Raw genomic sequence first — 22,147 nt, forward strand, 5'->3', positions numbered from 1 at the left:
CTGCAGGACTGATTCCTAATGACATCCTGTTCCAGGGAAGAGAATGCAGCCCCAGACTCCTGTGACATCCAATTTGAGAATCCTTTCAAATGAAACATCACAGGACGTGAAATAAAAAACAACCCATTAAGGGGTTAGTTAGATAGGGAAAATGTAGGGTACTGTGTAGCAAAGCTCATTACAAAAGTGGTTAGTGTGTAAAGATAGGCATTTAGAAAGGACATTTTAGGTCCAGGACCACCTCTTTAAACATTGCACAGTGCCTATTAACACTTCTGGGTTGTCTCTGTAATACATGGTATGACAGGTCCTCCAAGGAGAAAGATGCTCATTGTAAACACCCAATACTTGGACCAAAAGATGCAGATCACGAAAAAGGACTTCCTTTGTTAACTAAGAATTCCCTATTGAAAAATATTTTAAATGTTTCAAATATGCTTCTGGGTAATTCTTTTATTGATCTACTGTATGTGACACATTTAAAAATGTGATAATAACCATTTTTTTTCACATTTCTGCTTTCTAGATCTTATAAGATTGAAATCTAAATTACCAGAAAATGGTTAATTCATCCTATCTGGTATTTTTTCTCTTTATATGGTTTCCTCTGAAAACAGTATGTAATGAAGAAAATACTACCGAAGGTATGAACATTTTCAGATATAGAATATCTCATGTAAAAGCCAATGCACGGGTACTCTGGTAACAAAAAAATAGAGTGCAGGGCTGATTATGTATGGATTCTAGGAATGCTTGATGGATGCGGTGGCAATTCAAGGCCAAATAACAGCCTTAAAGTCTGTTCAAAACTTAGCGATATTTAGTTGGTATTTTTTTTTTCTTTCTGATCATGCCACTTTGCATTAATTCCTGAAAAGCACTTAAAGAGTTAATATACTTAATAGTTTTGAACATGTTGAGGGGTGCTGTTTTTAAAATGGTATCACTTTTGAAGGTTTTCCGATATACAGGTCTACCAAAAGTATCGAAGCTGACTATGTCCCTAAAAGAATAATATTTTACAGATGGTGCTGATGCTAGTATCTCAAGCTCCTCATTTGATTAGCTGGCCTGTCTCTATGTCATCCCAGTGGGGTGACGATCATAGCCAGGAATGCTAATCAAAAACAGAGCCGGGGATGCATTAGTATGTGATCGCCAAGGCTCTCGTCAAGCAGCCACAAAAAACTAATGTGACAGCTGGACCAGGGTTGTGCAAATCAATTCACTTATCTCTACTTGATTGTAAAGAAGTTAAAGGGGAATTCTGGTCTCTAATAATTTTACCTCTACAAGCAAGAATCAAAATATTATTGAACATAGTTATATGATATACTGGCTTGGCCCGTGTGAAATTTTGGCCACCGCCATCAGTATTTGCTCCCCCTCTGCTTCCCCCCGCTTCCCCCTGCCTTCTGATCCCCCTCTATAGCCCCGCCCAGTACCTCCTGAGTCCCGGTGTCCCGCCGTCTTCACTCCATGGGCGCCGCTATCTTACAAAATGGCGGGTGCATGCGCAGTGCGCCCGCAAATCTGCCAGTCGACGGATTCATTCATTCATTTTACAGGTACATTTTGATCACTGTGATAAACTATCACAGTGATCAAAATACAAAAAATGTAAATAAAGCCCCTCTTTATCACCCCCATAGGTAGGGACACATAATAAAGTAAAGAAAATATATTTATCTTTATTTTTCCTTTAGGGTTAGAATTAGGGTTAGGGTTGCAATTAAGGTTAGGGTTAGGATTGCAATTAGGGTTAGGGTTAGAATTAGGGTTAGGGTTGCAATTAGCGTTAGGGTTAGAATTAGGGTTAGGGTTGGGATTAGGGTTGGTATTAGGGTTAGGGTTGGAATTAGGGTTAAGATTAGGGTTAGGGATGTGTTGGGGTTGGGATTAGGGTTAGGCTTGTGGTTAGAGTTATGGTTGGGATTAGGGCTGGGGTGTGTTGGGGTTAGGGTAGGGATTAGAGTTAGGGGTGTGTTGGGGTTATGGTTGAGTTAGAATTGAGAGGGTTTCCACTATTTAGGCACACCAAGGGGTCTCCAAACGTGACATGGTGCCACTAGGGATGAGCGAGCATATTCGTGGGTGCTCGTTACTCGGCAAGTAATGCGGTACTCACTGTACTTGGAAAATGGCAAGTATTTCACTACTCGCCTCGCTTTTCGGTTCTCCCGCCCAGCAGTTTCCTATCACAGTAATGCCGCACCCTTCTTGGTTGTGGGTGGCATTACTATGATTGGCTGGCTGCCCAGTGTCCTATGAGTCATCATAGCCTGGCACTAAGCTCTGCCACTGCCATTTTCTGCACATTGCATGCAGAACACAGCTAGTGTAGGGAGAGTGTGAGCAGCTGCTAGGGAGAGTTGTGTTTTTTGTTTCAAATCAGCCAGAAATCCTCTGTGAAACCCAAAAACTCTTTTCAGAGCTGAAAGTATAAGGTCAGGGTGGGACTGAGTAGTGACCATTTTCCCAGCTTTTTTTTAGGTCACATTTACCCCTGCAGGGCAGATTTTTTGTGCAGTTGCGGTGCTGTGTTCACAGCGAATAGCACGCATGGTACTACACAACTGACACGCAGCCAGCACTGCTGTCTTGTTTGGTGTCTGGGCTGCGTATTCTTGCCTTAAACCTCAGGGCAGTTTTTTTGTGCAGTTGTGGTGCTGTGTTCACAATGAATAGCACTCCCGGTACTGCACAACACATGGCATTAGTGTGTAAATAACACGTCGTAAGTGTGCAAATAGCATGGTATTTGTCAGGATCCTGTCAGCGTCGGCAACTGCCACGGCTGAGCAGGGTGACTTACCCACACTGCAGGAGAACACGGGGCCCAATACGGTAGTGAAGGTTTAAACAGACAGGACCTGAGGCATGGAAAATAGTAAGGAGTACCAGGACCTACAATCATGTGACTGCAGGGGGCGGGGCTTAGCATTCTACTACTGCAGATGATGTAATGTACCTACTGCAGGAATACTGTAGTAGAGGAGAGGAAAACGCAGGTCAGACAAGCAGAGGTCATTCACGAGAGGGCGGTGCGGTACAAAAGGGACGAGCAGAGAATAGTCAAGTCACAAGCAGAGAGTCATACACGAGAGGGCGGTGCGGTACAAGAGGGACAGGCAGAACTCGTAACAGGGACAGAACCGGATCAAAACCAAACAAGCAACAAGTTATCAGGCACAAGGCACATGTACACAAGAGGTCAACTAACTCAGCCGAGGGCAGGAGTATAACTGACACCGGACCTAGGTCCAGTGAGCATTAAATAGCCACCCTCTGCCAGAGAGAGGCAGAAACAATTAACCCCCTGTCTGACCAGGACAGGCCAAAACGAAACCCCGTCCTGGATCATGACAGTATTAGTGTGCAACTCATATGGCATTAGTGTGCAACTCACATGGCATTAGTGTGCAAATAGCATGGCATTAGAGTGCAAATCACATGGCATTAGTGTGTAAATAACATGTCATAAGTGTGCAAATAGCATAGCATTGTTGCAATTCATATGGCATTAGTGTGCAACTCAAATGGCATTAGAGTGCAACTCACATGGCATTAGTGTACAAAAACATGGCATAAGTGTGCAACTCACATGACATTAGTGTGCAAATCACATGGCATTAGTGTGCAAATCACATGGCTTTAGTGTGCAACTCAGATCAGTGTGCTGCATAAGTCTATTTTATGGACCCATAGACTTGAATTGTAAACATGAAAAGTAAATCTAGCACCAAAATTGAAGTCATAATTATGAGTTATCATCTAAAACAAGTTGAATACGCTGTGTTCTCCATTGACCATGTTTTTGTAATGTGTGTTTTTATGGGAGCTGCTTTTATGGAATTTTCCTAATAAAGAAGTCTTTTATCAAGAGTCTGGAGATGTGGTGCTGGGTCTATTTTTCATGATTATAGTTTATAGCTCATATAGGAGCCTTGATTCATGATACCAGGTGTGGGTGAGCTGCATTTACTTCATAAATATTTTTATATTGGTGAGTTTGATCTCTGAAGGATCAAAAATGGAAATGATTATTTTTTAAAATTGTTTATTCACACTTGATAAAAAGAAAACCCACGATCCATAGCAATTGTGGAAATTAAAAGGTTGTGAGAGGGTGGGGACTCCTCTCACTCCCATTGGCACCTCCGTAATGAAATCACAGCGAGTCATGGCACCAAAAATGCTATGGAATCCTTATGCAAGCTAGGTCAATGACAATCCTGAAATGTTGTGCACATGATCAGTAAATTTCCTTAAGTATTTGCATTGCATTTTTCTCTTCAGCATGTCAATTCTTTGTGCATTTCTGCAGCATTTTTTCACCCATTGAATTCAGTTCAATCAGTTAAATCCGCAGCAAAATCACCGGTATAAAAATCTTTGGGATTTGCTGAGTTTTTGCTTTCCTTTTTAACCAGCTTCCTATGGTGTTTCCCACACTGTCATCTGTGTGACAGCGTGGGAAACCCCTGCATGGTGGTTCTTATCATCAGTAATGCTACCATCAGTAAGACCATCGGTCAGAGCATTGCGGGATCATGCTGTCAGATGTCAGCGTGACCCCCACAGCTGTGATTGCGACCCACAATAATCTTCCTGCAGACTGTCAGTCAGTGCGCTGTGGGGTCACGCTGTCACTGTGACCTGCAGCGGTGACCTGCGGTAAAAACCTTACAGCAAGTCAGTAAGCGTGGGCTGATGAGACTACTGCTCTCATTAGGCTACGTCTGCCGTCACTGATAACAATGACAGCAGGCACCGCTGATGGGAGACGTAGTCTCATCTGCCGGCACAGTTGAAAAAAGAAAGTAAAATAATTACATACATATTCAAATAAAAATAAAAACCCATTATACTCACCTAACACCAAATCCCTGATGCCCTCATCTCCTAGAAATAATGTAAAATAATAAACCAACATATACTCACCTGTCTGCCATAGTCCAGGTAATCCTGAGTATCCCACGGCGATCTCACGTGTAGAACAGTCACATCAGGAGATGTGACTGCTCTACCCGGGCATTGGCAATACACTGCAGGAGCGATTACCTCCTGTTAGTGTATAACTGAGCTGCCATGAGAGAGGTCACTGGAGTTCATCAGCTGATCCGCTCCGGTGCTCTCACTTACGACACTGCTGCGTGATAACTTTCCCATGCAGCAGTGGTGCCATAAGGACTATGATGAACTCTCTCACTGCAGCTCAGTGATACACTGTGGGAGCAATTACCTCATGTCAGTTAATAAATCATCCAACTGCCAAATAAATCGAAGATAAGCTCATAACTGACAACACATGGCCACCATCAGGTAGCTAGATTAAAGCCCCAAAACATATGAGCATCAAACCATTAATATTAAAAATACCAAATTTATTAATTGTCCATTAAAAATATTTGCAAAAATACATAACAGAGTACAAGAACAAAAAACAATGACAGACTAGCCCCTCTTAATTTACATATGTTGCTGCATAGTAAGTGACATGACGCTACACAAATGTTTGATATTTCAAAAAAGTTGTCATCCTGCATATTTTACATACCCCAAAGTGCTCATTGCTTTGTGAACTCAATAGCCCAATAGAACCACAAAAAGGGATTAATAGCAGGAAAACAGGCCCATTTAACGCTCTAAATACTGCCTCTAACCACTCATGAATTCTGTGCCTGAGATATATCATATGTGGCTTTTTTACAGCGGGATGAATATGCCCTACCTATAATTCATCATGTAGCAAAAAGTATAACCAAAAATAGTGAAACATTGTGAGCCGCCATTCACACATTACCTGGATCCCAGCAGCGTGTATCAATGAATGTGGAGCCCTGTCACCCGACCCCAAAGTTATTACAAAATAAAGTAACACTGGTCAGAATTGCAAAATGAGGCTCCTTAATTAACATTAATGTAAAAAGTGCCTATGGTTGCTTTACCATATTTTGTACAGTAACAGAAATACGGTAAATGTGGAATAAAATAGTGGCATCCTGGACTGGGATAGTTTTAGTAGAAACACAGTTCCTTTTAGCATATTGAAGTATTCAATTAAATATATAGACAGTTTGTATACAGTTTGTAAATTGATTAAACTGATAAATATGGAGAAGGCACTTTATCCCTTCACCCAGAAGCCTGTTTTCACCTTCTTGACCGGACCATTTTTTTCAATTCTGACATATGTCACTTTATGATGTAATAACTCTGGAACAGTTCAACATATCCCAGTGACTCTGAGGCTAAGTGCACACGTACTTTTTCGTCCTGCGGATTTTTCAGCGCAGAATTGAAGAAATCCGCAGGTCAAATGACCTGCATTTTTCCTGCGGATTTCTTCCTTTTTTCTTGCGGTTTTCTTGCGGTTTTTGTGCGGTTTTCCCCTGCGGATTTGGAGAATGGACAGGTGGAAAACCGCACAAAAGAAGAGACATGCTGCATATTTTGAACCACAAGAAAACTGCGCGGAAAAATCCGCAGCGTCTGCACAGCGTTTTTTTTTCTATTGATTAACATGCTACTGTACATCACAATGCGGATATGCAGCGTTTCTGCGCGGTAAAATCCGCTGCGGATCCTCTAGAAATCTGCATCGTGTGCACATGGCCTGAGTCTGTATTTTTCTGACGTGTGAGGCAATGAGGGGGATCATATGCAAGTGTCGACATGTGTCCCGCAGGATGCCGACGGAGTAAAAATAAACCCGCTGGAGCGCCTTGTGTTTACAGTAGGATGCCTATGAGTCACAAGGCAAAATAAAAGGAAGTGTGGATTAGGTCCATGTAGGGACTTAGATTTTTAGGAAAACCCAACAAGGGCTTTTATTTTTAGAGGGATTTGCAGATTTGGTATTGGAGCGAATCCCTCTCTCCACTCCATGTTTTGGAAGCTGCTCTATGGCTACGATTCCATTTAAATCTCTCAGTTTGGCCTTGCGGGTGTCAGTTTGGAGATTGAAAGGTGCTGAGCAGGAGGCTCTGTGCAACCCAGGTCTGTGTGGCGCTAACACAGAGCCAGGAACTTCAAGGTGGCTGATGCACCCAAGAGACACAGCTGTGCCATTGTCCACGGGAATGGGTTTTGAACACAGAATGTATTTGTGGAAACCCAGCTGCAATCCAGAGGATATCACTCCTGTATGTGAGTCTGGAAATAAAGATACTGTTTATGCTGAACTTTCTGTGGACCCTGCATATCTGTCGCACTGCACCAACCATGCTGCACTACACATTATACTTCATATTAATGGTAAATTTAGGTCAGTGTGATTTACATTTATTTATGAAAATGTTGAAAATTTTACAAAAAATAAAAATTTTGCCGTTTTCAAACGTTAATTTTTTTTTGCCCTTAAACCAGATAGTTATACCACACAAAATAGTTAATAAATAACATTAACCACATGTTTACTTCACATCCGAATCATTTTTGAACAATATTATTTTTTTCGCTACAAGGTTAGAAGGGCAAAAAATCTGAGCAATTTCTAATTTTTCCAGCAAAATTTACAAAACCATTTTTTTAGGGACCACAACCCTTTTGAAGTAACTTTGTGAACTCTATGTGATAGAAAAAACCCAAAAGTGACACCCTTTTTAAAACCATGCTCCTCAAAGTGCTCAAAGACCACATTCAACAAGTTTATTGACCCTTTAGGTACTTCACCAGAATAAAAGCAATGTGAAAGGAAAAAATACAAATTTTACCTTTTCCCACCCAAAATTATGATTTAGCCCCAAATTTGCATTTTCAAAACTGTAACTGGAGTAAATGAACCATAAAATGCATTGTCATTTTCTCCTGACTACGCCAATAGCCTAATTGTGGTGGAAAACTACCGTTTGGGTACACAGCAGGGCTCAGAAGGGAAGGAGTACCCTTCAACTTTTGGAGCTGAAAATAGACAGCGAATGCCATGTTACGTTTGCAGAGCCCTTAATGTGCCCAAATGGTGGAAACTCTCCACAAGTGACCACATTTTGGAAACTAGACCCTCAAGCAATATATCTACAGGTGGAGTGAGTACCTTGAACCTGCAGGTGCGTTACCAAATTTTATAACCTCAAGCCATGAAACTAAAAAATGGCATCATTACCACAAAAATGTTGCTTTACCCCAAATTATTCACTCTTACCAGGGTAACAGGAGAAAATAGACCTAAAAATTTGTTGTTCAATTTTTCCAATTACACACATATGTGGTGTAAAACTATTGTTTGAGTACTTGGCAGGGCTTGAAAGGGAAGGAGCATCATTTGACTTTGGATGGACTAGATAGCCAACGCCATGTTACGTTTGCAGAACCCCTGATGTTCCAAAAGAGTAGACAGCCCCCACAAGTGACTCCATTTTTGGAAATTACTCTACTCAAGAAAGTTATCTACAGGTGCAGTGATCACTTTTAAACCCCAGGCACTTCACAGAATTTTATAATGTTAAGCCATGAAAATAAAATAATATATTTTTCACACAAAAATATTGCTTCTGAATCAAATTTTTCATTTTCACAAGAGTAACAGAAGAATGGACCAAACTATTTGTTCTGCAATTTCTCCTGAGTATGCCGTTACCCTATACATGGTCAAAAACTACTCTTTAGACACATGCAGAGCTTGTAAAGGAAGGAGCACTATTGACTTTTGGAGCACTAAATTGGCTAGAATTGATACCATATCCAGTTTGCAGAGCCACTGAGGTGCCTACAAAATGGATACCTCCCACAAGTGACCCCATTTTGGAAACTACACCATAAAGTAACTTATCTAGTGGTGTGGTGAGCACTTTGAACCCCCAAGATGCTTCACAGAATTTTATAACATTGACTCGTGAAAATGTAAAATACATTTTTCCTCAAAATGTCACTTTAGCCCTAGAGTTTTCCTTTCCACATTGGTAACAGGAGAAAATGGGCTACAAAAAATGATGTGCAATTTCTCCTGTGGACGCAGATATCCTACATGTGGTGGAAAAGTACTGTTTGGGCGCACAGCAGGACTTGGATGGGAAGGAGTACCATTTTAATACTGGAGCACAATTTTTGCTGGAAGAGATTGCGGATGTCACATTTAAAGAGCCTTTGACAAAGCCAACAAGTGACCCTACTTTGGAAACTACATATCTTGAGAAATTATTCTAGGGGCATATTGATCATTTTTAACCCTTAGGTAGTTCACAGAATTGTCTAAAATTGGGCTGAGTCAAGGTAACTTTATCATTTTTTCCACTAAAATGTTGCTTTATCCCTAATTTATTAATTTTCAAAAGGGATAAATGGAGAAAAAAAATCACACAATTTGTTAAGCAACTTCTTCTGAGTAGAGATGAGCAAACCTTTAAAGGTTCAGCTTGATTTGCTGAACGTTTAGACGTTCACCACACATGTTCACCAAAAAGTTCAATTCAATGGTAGGCCAAACCAAATGTATACACAACACCTTAAGGGGCTGACAAAGAGCTTCCCAAACAGGTAAATTTAAAGGCAGACACCATGAAAATTGGCATAAATTGACCCATAGTTGAAAATTGCAAATGGAATGGCAGCAGTCAACCATGGGCCATGCATGATGTATCAGGGTCTGGGCCAGCATTAACAGTTTGGAACTGAAGTTTCAATGAGGACCTGGTGGTTAAGGGAGCGGTGTTTATTCCCCTTAGCTGGGAGCCCTGATACCTTATTCAACACCTCCATTTTTTTTCCAGTCACACTCAGATGGCACAAACATCAGTTTCATACAGTATTTTTGGTAGAAAAATTCAGGAAAAGTAACACAGGTTGTTGAATGATTAATTGATCCACAGTAGAACCTTTTATAATGGCACAGAAGCATTCAGCAATAGGCCATGCATGGGGTATCAGGGTCTGGACCAGCATTTACAGCTTTGACCTGAAGTTTTAATGAGGACCTGGTGGTTGAGGGAGAAATGTAAGCCTTCTTAACTAGGAACCTTGATACCTCATGCAACACCTCCAATTTTTTTCCAGCCACAATCAGATGACACAAACATCAGTTTCATACAGTACTATTGATAAAAAAATATAAGAGAAGTAACACAGTTAGTTAACTGAAAGTAAGTGCAGGCCTGTCTGTCTGGGAGCCCTACTTACACAGGCAACCCACCTGATGGAGACCCAACATTGAGTCTCCACATTCCAAATAATTATTGTCACAACCACAAAAGTGGTATCAATTTCCACAAAGTAGAAATATTATAATAGACCTCTGACACACCTCCCACCACAGGCAACCCACCATTTCAAAAAATTGTCTGTAACATCAGTAGCAGTAGCAACAGCAAACACAGAAGACACCACAAAGTTGACACAGACTGCAATAATGCAAGATCAATGCATGACACTAAAAACTACATCATTGCCTAGTCTGCCCAGTCTGTGACTGGGCTGCAAAGGCATTGGAGATCCATCACTTGTTCATTTTGATGAAAGTTAGGCTGTCTACACTTTCAGGGGACAGCAGGATGAGCTTATCCATCAGGACACCACCAACAGTGCTAAAGACACATTCTGAGAGAATGCTGGCTGCTGGGCATGACATAACCCCTAAGGCATGACAGGCGAGCTCAGGCCACTCTTCCATTTTTGAAGACCAAAATGCAAAACAGTCCCCCTGATGGCATTGATATTGACCTCTAGATACTCCTGCAGCATCCTCTCTAGTCGTTCATGTGTCAGACTTGTACTGTGTTCTCCTGGTGCACAGGCTGATCTAAAAAATGTGTGAAACGACTCACAGAAATTTCTTATGCCACTTACACTGCTATTGTTGCTGCTGCTAATGTTTTTGCGATGACATCTTGACGTTCCCGTGATTGGACGTCTAGAACTGGAATACACACTGTGTGCCTCACTGCTGTCTTGGGGAAAACCACTCTTAAAATTGCCTACAAGCGTGTTTCCATACTCCAGCATGCATGCATCTCGACACTGAGTGCAGTCCTATAGTGCAGTCCAAAGACAATAGAGAAAATGGAGAAATTAAGTTCCCCGTCTTCTCAGCACCTGTGATATGATTCTTTAATGCAAGAGAATAGAATCACAGTAAACTGACATATGGCTCAAACTCTGATCAGAGTCTGAACTAAGTATCATTACAATGATCGATCCAATTCTCTTGAAAGAGAGAATCATTGCTCGTGTGAGGGAGCCCTCTAAGGCTAGTTTCACACTTGCTTTTTTTTGCAGCGCGTTTTTCCCGCAAAAAAACGCATTGAAAAAACGCATACATAAGCATACAACTGCTGCGTTTTTTTCAAGCATTTTTATGAGCATGCATGAAAAAAACGCAGCGTTTTTATGCGTTTGTATGCGTTTTTAGTGCGTTTTTACCGCGTTTGCGTTTTTTTCCAACATTTTTAGGTGGCCCCTCACACTACCCAAACCATGACTTTACTAACCCTAACCCTGACCCTAACCCTAACCCTAACCCTGACCCTAACCCTAACCCTAACCCTGACCCTAACCCTTAACCAAATCATACTTAACCCTAACCCAAACCCTAAACCCTAACTAACCCTAACCCTAACCCTGACCCTAACCCTAACCCTGACCCTAACCCTAACCCTGACCCTAACCCTAACCCTAACCCTAACCCTAACCCTAACCCTGACCCTAACCCTTAACCAAACCATACTTAACCCTAATCCTGACCCTAACCCTGACCCTAATCCTTAACAAAACCATACTTAACCCTAACCCTGACCCTAACCCTAACCCTGACCCTAACCCTAACCCTAACCCTGACCCTAACCCTTAACAAAACCATACTTAACCCTAATCCTGACCCTAACCCTGACCCTAATCCTTAACAAAACCATACTTAACCCTAACCCTGACCCTAACCCTAACCCTGACCCTAACCCTAACCCTAACCCTGACCCTAACCCTAACCCTAACCCTGACCCTAACCCTTAACAAAACCATACTTAACCCTAATCCTGACCCTAACCCTGACCCTAATCCTTAGCAAAACCATACTTAACCCTAACCCTGACCCTAACCCTAACCCTGACCCTAACCCTAACCCTAACCCTGACCCTAACCCTAACCCTAACCCTAACCCTGACCCTAACCCTTAACAAAACCATACTTAACCCTAATCCTGACCCTAACCCTGACCCTAATCCTTAACAAAACCATACTTAACCCTAACCCTGACCCTAACCCTAACCCTGACCCCAACCCTAACCCTAACCCTGACCCTAACTCTAACCCAAACCCCTAAATTCCATGGTAAAAAAAAAAAAACGCATATGCAAGAAAAAACGCATACATGAGCATGCCAGTGCGCACATCTGCGCATCCATAGGCTATAATGGCCATTTTTAGCGCAAAACGTGCGCATATGTGCGCATGCGCTTTTTTGCAGGGCCAAAAAATGCAACATGCTGCGTCTGGAAAATACCAACGCACACCCCAAAAAAACGCAGCGCATGAAAATCGCATACATGCGCTAACCAGCGCGCAGGTATGCGCACCCATGTTAAATATAGGGGAAAAAACGCATGCGCAGGTATGCGTTTTTTTCCAGCGCTAAAAAATGCAAATGTGAAACCAGCCTTAATGAATCAGGAGAGTCTGACAAGTATCATGCACCTCTGTGTGCCTCACCACAAATTCTACTACAATCAGGCGCTGGAGTAATATTTCTTGCATAAGCAACACCATCATGAATTAGACGGGCTGTGGCGTCATGCCCCTGTTGCAGTCCAGTCCTACCCCAGCTCTACCCATTTTGACAGAGTTGGGTGAAACTGTAGTGAAAACACCAAAAGTTGTATATTTTTTTGTGTAACTCAGTACTGAGCCAAAATGGCCAATTCTGGTGTAATCACTTTGAGAAATCAGATTTTTATTAAAAATTAATTAATATAAGAATTGAAATTTAATTTAAAGCTAATTTGTGCTGGAAATTGTTCACATGTCTGTTTGGCATCTGTTTGCATTGGATCCAGTAGAAATAAAAAAGTTGGCTTGTAAGAAAGGTGTCACAGCAAAGTTTCCAGAGATCCTGGGGCTAGGGGCTCCTTCCCTACTCCTAAAGCTAAGGACGCTCTAGCTATCCCTGCTCCCCAGATTACTTCTGATGATGAAGATGCTTAGACCAAGTGGGGAATAGCAGTATATACGAATATACAAACCAGACTAACAGAGGAAAATGTACAGGGATAAATGAGAATACTAATCCTACAAATATGCACTCACAAACAGAGTGGAATTCTCGGAGGAAAAACTAAATAATAGAGACAAATCACCGAGCAAACAATTCCTAAATCGGACCCAAAGTTCCCAATTTTAAACAGTTAAAGGGATTCGTTTGCGGTCCGTCAAATTTAAGGTAAAAGAAAAATTGTAGACTACTTTTTTGTCCATCAAAAACACAGAGGCAGAGGCACTATTAAATTCTATGGGAAACGGATCAAAATGGATGTTCATCCGACAAATGGGTAAGTGCAAAATGAAGACTTTTTAGAAAAAATAAAACCAGTTCAAATTCAAAACTTTTTTTTAAATTTGTTTTTTTCTTTTATATAGAAGAAAATACTGTTCCATTATTAAAGGATTTCTCAGTTAACATTTCTCCTGCATTCGTCACTATTACATGGAACTGCAATATAACAAAGTCTATGAAGAAATACAAGTATTGTGTTATAATTGGAAACGTAATTTATGAAGAACTGACGGTAAGAATATAACACTTTATTTTTAATGTGTTAAGGACAATCTATGCTTCATTAGAATAACCTTAACTATTAGGGCATGTTTATGCAAAGCGGACACGATGTGGATTTTCAGTCTGTCAACTCATAGATTTTGCCACAGATTCATAGCTATTTTTTTTCTGCACACATTAGAGCCTACGTGGATGTACCCTTATGAGAAAAAATAGCTTAGTTCTTAAGGTCCTGGTACATTTAGCGATGCACCAACGATCACGACAGCGATACGACCCGGTCAGGATCGCTGGTGCATTGCTAAATGGTCGCTCGTGAGCTGCCAAACAGGCAGATCTCACCAGCGATGCAGCAGCGGTCGGCGGTCGCTCTTACCTGTCAGACGGCAGCTCTGCTGACAACTTCCTCCCGCGTCCATGAGTCATTCGTCGGCGCCAGCAGGAAGCCGACGATGAGAAATGGACCAGGACGATCTCGCGCGATCAGTGATATCCAGCGGGTAGCCGGGTCGCAGGTAAGTATCAAATGTAGCGATATCACTGTTGCATCACAAAATTGGTGACGCTTTAGCGAGATCGCTAGCGATCTCTCTATGTGTGAAGGGGGCTTTAGTTTCCCTCTTCTTCCACCCCCTTATGACTTCTCAGATTAAGACCAAGTTCAGTATTTGGTCAATATTTCATATCAGTATTTGTAAGCCAAGCCAGGTGTGGGTGAAATATGGGAAGTGGTGACGTGTTTCTATTAGTTCTCTTCTGATTGTTTCACTCCTGATTTTGGCTTACAAATACTAATGTAAAATACTGAACATGTGAACATGGTCTAAAGAAAATATCCCTTATTCATGTGAATAGTGAAAGTCACAAAGATGCTGTATATCATTTATCTAGCACTTATTACCTTAAGGCAGGAGTTACACGAACATATATCATGGCTAAGTGCTATCTGATATTTTATTGAATAGCACTTGAACCAATGTTATATTTTAAGCAGTGCAGATCAGCAATGATTTTCTCATGCCATTTTTAAGTTGGCCATTTTAGATGTATCTTTATAAATGGCCCACCCAGGTGTGTCCATATAAATGGCCCAACCTGTAGATCCTATTAACCCTGGCATAAAGAGTAACCATTTTTTAATTTTTATTTTTATTGACTGCAGCGGGAGCCATGCTGTCATGAGCATACCCGGAGCCTGAGAATAGCGGTCACTTTACTGCTATGCACAGTCACCGGAGCCAGAGTTGGGGAATGTGGACTAAGTCGGAGTTTCATGGGAACATTTGTGGTAATAAATTGGTGAATGAGGGACTGTCTCTGTGACTTTTGACAAATCATAGGTGTCATCAACACCAACTACCATTACCCTGATTGCCAACGCACCAGTGAAATCGGGACAAGCTGGAGATATATTTTCCCGGTAGACAGATTGCACCCATGAATTTAGAATTTTCAAAATTAATAATTACTCCTGGCGGTGAAAGAAGCAGATTTCTCTTAGATATATTACAAAGTTGCTTATTTTCATGATTTATTAAATAAAAATTAAAACAGCAGTTATTCACTAAGTTTGGTGCTTGCCAAGGTTAATAGGATCAATAATTTTTCTACATGACCAAACGCCTGCCAGACATTATACCTACTTGATCTTTTTTTAAAAATGTTTCATTAGATCAAATATTTTCGGTGATGTTTTTAAATGAAACATAAATGTTTACAGAAGAGAAGAAAAATAGTTGTTTTGTCAGCACACCCACATGTAGATAGGAATCCGGAGCATGGAAGACAGCGGTGCAGCAGGAAGACAGCGGTGCAGCAGGAAAAAAATGTCACAAGCACCCTATTCTTCTTAGGCCATGTGCACACGCTACGGTTTTGCTGCGGTTCTGCTGCGGTTTTGGCCCTGCAGAACTGCAGCAGTTCCGCAGACATGGTACTTCACCATGTTAGCCTATGGGTTTTCAAAACCGCAGTGCTCACGCTGCGGTTTTTTACCTGTGGAAAAGATGCATTTTTTTTTCCGCAGCATGTCAATTGTTTCTGCGGATTCTGCTGCGGTTTCACACCTTTAACATAGTAGAGGTGTGAAACCGCAGGGCAAAACCGCAGGCCAAACCGCAGCAAAACCGCAGGTCACTTTACCTGCGGTTTTACCTGCGTTTCCACAGGAAAAAACCTGCAGGTGAATCCGCAGCGTGTGCACATACCCTTAGACTTCGCGTACACTGTAGTGTACAACGGAAACTCTATTATAAGACTTCTGGGTCTGAGGAGGCTTTGAGGGAGGTATACAGTAGCATATGGGTTTCAAATCTTGAGGTTCTTAATCATTGCACTGATTGCAAAGTGAGAATAGTCTCCTATGGGCCCTTAGATATCTTTAAATCTAAGAACTCAATGCTTGTAAAGGAAAATGTATGTGAAAAATTTAGTCCCTATGTGTTTCTATTGACATTTTGAACAAATAGTTCTGTCTCTTCGGAAGTACCTGTCCATATGATGAAAAGGTCATCTATACATCTTTTATAGTAGAAGATGTGGCCCACCTGCAGGGGGGGAGCGAGCGATGTGGACCGATTCAAAACAACTCATGAAGAGGTTTGCATAACTTGGGTGCAAATCTCGTCCCCATAGCACAGTCCCTCAACTGCCTGTAGGCCACACCCTCGAGAGAGAAAAACATTGTACCAAGACCAACTGTATGCCTTTCAGAAAAAAAGGACTAGATATCAGATATTGATGGATCTTGAGTTCAATAATATTGAACGGCTTTCAAGCTCAAATCATGTGAGATGTTGGAGCAAAGGGCTGCTACTGCCAATGCAAAAATTTTAGGTAATTTGAGTTTCTTGAGATCCATAATGAGATGAGTAAAATCTCTCAAATGAGAGGGCAGCTGTAATACATAGGACTGCATAAGATGTCAACATAATGGGATATGTTGGCTGTGAGTGAATGGATTACCGATATAATTTGATAACCGGGGGGATTGGTAAGGTTCTTATGCTCTTAAGTACCTTCGGTAGGTAGTAGAAAAAAAAATGGCAGTTGGCATTGCTTGATGTCAGGAAAATCCCTTTCCTTTTTATTCAACAAGTTATGGCAGTTGGTTAACCAGATAAAGGACATATATTCAGCATGATGTTGGGAGAAGGGATGGGTTTTTAGTTGAACATAGTATTCCTTATCATTAAGAATCCTAAAGCCTTCTTTACGATAATCCTCTGTTTAGAACGACCACCCCTCCACCTTTATCAGCTGCCCTTTTGATAATGTGGGTTCTGTTTGAGTCATTCCATGGTGGTCCATTTACCCAAAGAGATATTATCTTTATAAATTCTGTTGGGTAGTATCCTTAGTTCTTTCTGTACTAGATGATAAAGAGCTTCTATGTGACTATTATGGTGATGTGGATAAAATTTGGATTTAGGGTGGACTTCAACATTTTGAATTATATCGGCTGTAGCAGACTCTTTGGGCGGTTTTGAAAACCCATAGGTTAACATGGTACTGTACCATGTCTGCAGAACTGCTGCGGATCCACAGGGCCAAAAACGCTGTGGAACCGCAGCAGAATCCGCAGCGTGTGCACATACCCTTATGGGGCCCATCATGAACTGTATGGAGCATTATATGGGGCTCCTGATTCAATATGGATATTCAAAAACATTTAACCTACTGATGTCTGAATTAATTTTACTTTTATTGGTATCTATTTTTATTTTTGATATTTACCAGTAGCTGCTGCATTCTCCACCCTAGGCTTATACGCGATTCAATAAGTTTTCCCAGTTTTTTGTGGCAAAATTAGGGGGTCGGCTTATACTCGGGTCGGCTTATACACGACAGTATACTGTCTTGAAGGCAAAAATTGGTCACACTAAATATTGATATAATTTAGATTTATCTTCTATTTATTCATTTTACATTTTGTTAAATGACAAAAATAAATTATTAACACTTCTATTTTAGAGTTGAGCGGTCAGATTCAAAAGTCGCCGACTTTCGCCAAAGTCGGGTTTCATGAAACGAAACCCGACCACAGTGCGAAGTCGGCCATGCAGTCGGCGACCCAAGCGCCAAAGTCGGGTTTCGCCAAATGCTTGCATGTGACTTTTTTCAGCGTAGCGTCGCAGGAGCGTACCTGGAGTGGGAGTGGGAGAGAGAGAGAGGGAGAGGGAGAGAAGAGAGAGAGAGAAGAGAGATTTCGCTGCCTCTAGGGTTAAAATTCATGCCAGGTGTGTTTACAGTCCTCCACTCACTGCCGACTTTTCTCCCCATTGACTTGCATTGGGTTTCATGTTTCACGACTTTTCCCTATAGTCGGCCGATTTAGTTCGACTCGACTTTTGAGAAAGTCAGGTTTCATGAAACCCGACTTGACCCTAAAAAAGGCAAAGTCGCTCATCTCTATTCTATTTTCTTAAATCCTTCTTACTTTGCAGTAATTTTTCCACACCTGCCTAAAAGTTTTTGACAGAAGGCTTAAACCTGGCTAATTTCCCCTTTGTGCCTAAATTTCCTTTCCTTGTTGGATTGATAGAATAGATAATTGTAAATATCCTCTATCGAGGTAAGTACCCTAATTAACTCCTTATAGTGATGTCCCCACCTGGGACAATATAATAAAGTAAACAAAAAAAAAACAAGTGTAAAAATAATTTATAAAAAAATCCCTTAATAAACTAAAAAAAAAAAAATTCCCCAATAAATTCTATTTTTTGTAAATAAAAAAACCCATAAAAATGCACATATTTAGTATCACCGTGTCCGTAATGACCCGCCCTATAAAACTGTCCCACTAGATAACCCCTTTAGTTAACCCCTAAAAAAAAAAGAAGCAAAAAACAATCCTTTATCATCATATCGCCGAACAAAAAGTGCAATAACGCGCAATCAAAAAGATGAATATAAATAAACTTGGTACCACTGAAAACGTCATCTTGTCCCTCAACAAACGAGCTGCCGTACAGCATCATCAGCGAAAAAATTAAAAAGTTATAGATCGCAGAATAAAGCGATGCAAAAATAATTATTTTTTATGTAAAATAGTTTTCATTGCATAAAAGCGCCAAAACATAAAAAAACAACATAAATGAGGTATTGCTGTAATCGTACTGACCCAAAGAATAAAACCGCTTTATCAATTTTATCACATGCGAAATGGTGTGAATGCATCCCCCAAAAGAAATTCATGAAATGCTGATTTTTGTTCATTCTGTGTCCCAAAAATGGAAATAAAAAGCGGTCAAAAAATGTGATGTGCCCAAAAATGATAGCAATAAACATGTTGACTCGTCCCGCAAAAAATAAGACCTCACATGACTCGGTGGGTCAAAATATGGAAAAATTATAGATCTCAAAATGTGGTAATGCAAAAACTTTTTCTACAATAAAAAGCATCTTTTAGCGTGTGACAGCTGCCAAACATGAAAACCCACCATAAAGAGTAAATCAAACCCCCCTTTATCACCCCCTTAGTTAGGGAAAAATAATAATATAAAAAAATGTATTTATTTCCATTTTCCCATTAGGTTTAGGGTTAGGGCTAGGGCTAAGGGCTAAGATCATGTTTGTGGAAAAATATGATTTTTTTGTTTTCACGCCCGGGCGTTATAAACTTCTGTGAAGCACTTAGAGATTCAAAGTGCTCACCATACATCTAGATAAGTTCCTTGGGGTGTCTAGTTTCCAAAATGGGGTAATTTGTAGGGGTTTCCACTGTTTTGGCACATCAGGGGCTTTCTAAACGCGGCATGGCATCTGATCTCAATTCCAGCCAGAAAAGCAATTGGCACTGCTTCCCTTCTGAGTTGTGCCATGCACCCAAATAGTCGTTTATCCCCACATATGGGGTATCAGCGTACTCAGGACAAATTGCACAATACCTTTGGGATCCTGTTACCCTTGGGAAAATAAAAATTGGGGGTGAAAAGATCATTTTTGTGGAAAAAATATGATTTTTTAATTGTACGGCTGTACGTTATAAACTTCACGTCCTTGGGGGTTCAAAGTTCTCATCACACATCTAGATAAGTTCCTTGTGGGGTCTAGTTTCCAAAATGGTGTCATTTGTGGGGGGTTTCTACTGTTTTGGCACATCAGGGGTTTTCCAAACGCGACATGGCGTCCAATCGCAATTCCAGCCAATTTTGCAGAGAAAAAGTCAAACGGCGCTCCTTCCCTTCTGAGATCTGCCATGCACCGAAACAGTGGTTCCCCCCCACATATCAGGTATCAGCGTACTCAGGACAAATTGCACAATAACTTTTGTAGTCCAATTTCTCCTGTTACCCTTGGTAAAATAAAAAAAATTGGACCTGAAGTAATTTTTTTGTGAAAAAAAGTTAAATGTTCATTTTTTTTTAAACATCAAAAAATCCTGTGAAGCACCTGAAGGGTTAATAAACTTCTTGAATGTGATTTTGAGCACCTTGAGTGGTGCAGCTTTTAGAATGGTGTCACTTTGGGGTATTTTATATCATATAGACCCCTCAAAGTGAATTCAAATGTGATGTGGTCCCTAAAAATAAAATTGTGTTGTAAAAATGAGAAATCGCTGGTCAATTTTAACCCTTATAACTTCCTAATACAAAAAAATTTTGGTTCCCAAATTGTGCTGATGTAAAGTAAACATGTGGGAAATGTTATTTCTTTTTTGTGTGCCATACAGTGGGGCAAAAAAGTATTTAGTCAGTCAGCAATAGTGCAAGTTCCACCACTTAAAAAGATGAGAGGCGTCTGTAATTTACATCATAGGTAGACCTCAACTATGGGAGACAAACTGAGAAAAAAAAATCCAGAAAATCACATTGTCTGTTTTTTTTTCATTTTATTTGCATATTATGGTGGAAAATAAGTATTTGGTCAGAAACAAAATTTCATCTCAATACTTTGTGATATATCCTTTGTTGGCAATGACAGAGGTCAAACGTTTTCTGTAAGTCTTCACAAGGTTGCCACACACTGTTGTTGGTATATTGGCCCATTCCTCCATGCAGATCTCCTCTAGAGCAGTGATGTTTTTGGCTTTTCGCTTGGCAACACGGACTTTCAACTCCCTCCAAAGGTTTTCTATAGGGTTGAGATCTGGAGACTGGCTAGGCCACTCCAGGACCTTGAAATGCTTCTTACGAAGCCACTCCTTCGTTGCCCTGGTGGTGTGCTTTGGATCATTGTCATGTTGAAAGACCCAGCCACGTTTCATCTTCAATGCCCTTGCTGATGGAAGGAGGTTTGCACTCAAAATCTCACGATACATGGCCCCATTCATTCTTTCATGTACCCGGATCAGTCGTCCTGGCCCCTTTGCAGAGAAACAGCCCCAAAGCATGATGTTTCCACCACCATGCTTTACAGTAGGTATGGTGTTTGATGGATGCAACTCAGTATTCTTTTTCCTCCAAACACGACAAGTTGTGTTTCTACCATTGGTCCCAGCTCTCTGCAGTTCATTCACTAGGTCCCCCAGCGTGGTTCTGGGATTTTTGCTCACCGTTCTTGTGATCATTCTGACCCCACGGGGTGGGATTTTGCGTGGAGCACCAGATCGAGGGAGATTATCAGTGGTCTTGTATGTCTTCCATTTTCTAATTATTGCTCCCACAGTTGATTTCTTCACTCCAAGCTGGTTGGCTATTGCAGATTCAGTCTTCCCAGCCTGGTGCAGGGCTACAATTTTGTTTCTGGTGTCCTTTGACAGCTCTTTGGTCTTCATCATAGTGGAGTTTGGAGTCAGACTGTTTGAGGGTGTGCACAGGTGTCTTTTTATACTGATAACAAGTTTAAACAGGTGCCATTACTACAGGTAATGAGTGGAGGAAAGAGGAGACTCTTAAAGAAGAAGTTACAGGTCTGTGAGAGCCAGAAATCTTGATTGCTTGTTTCTGACCAAATACTTATTTTCCACCATAATATGCAAATAAAATGAAAAAAAAACAGACAATGTGATTTTCTGGATTTTTTTTTCTCAGTTTGTCTCCCATAGTTGAGGTCTACCTATGATGTAAATTACAGACGCCTCTCATCTTTTTAAGTGGTGGAACTTGCACTATTGCTGACTGACTAAATACTTTCTTGCCCCACTGTATCTCTGTGATTTAAGGGCATAAAAATTCAATGTTGGAAAATGGCAACATTTTCAAAATTTTAGCCAAATTTCCATTTTTTTCATAAATAAATGCAAGCAATATGAATGAAATTTTACCACTAACATGACGTACAATATGTCACGACAAAACAATGTCAGAATCACCAGGATCCATGGAAGCGTTCCAGAGTTATTACCTCATAAAGGGACAGTGGTCAGAATTGTAAAAATTGGCCCAGGCATTAACATGCAAACCACCCTTGGGAGTAAAGGGGTTAATCTTCAAATCTGTGCCTAATGGGGTTATCCAAAATATGTAATAAAATAAATAAAATAAATAATGGACATATAGCATGGCA

The 22,147-nt window shown here is 40.8% G+C and overlaps 1 protein-coding gene across 1 annotated transcript in view; it reads left to right on the forward strand.

Annotated features, from left to right (window-relative positions):
• Positions 1-22,147, forward strand: part of LOC141080594 (granulocyte-macrophage colony-stimulating factor receptor subunit alpha-like) — a 116,268-nt gene that overhangs the window by 15,408 nt on the left and 78,713 nt on the right. The window contains exons 2-3 of the mRNA XM_073565921.1: positions 527-644; positions 13,561-13,709. Coding sequence (XP_073422022.1) covers positions 560-644; positions 13,561-13,709 — 234 coding nt within the window. The 5' untranslated portion in view covers positions 527-559. The remainder of the gene's footprint in view (positions 1-526; positions 645-13,560; positions 13,710-22,147) is intronic.

The sequence above is a fragment of the Dendrobates tinctorius genome, unplaced genomic scaffold (genome assembly GCF_039654945.1).
Source record: "Dendrobates tinctorius isolate UK_male_01 unplaced genomic scaffold, ASM3965494v1 ptg000016l, whole genome shotgun sequence".
Taxonomy (NCBI): Eukaryota; Metazoa; Chordata; class Amphibia; order Anura; family Dendrobatidae; genus Dendrobates; species Dendrobates tinctorius.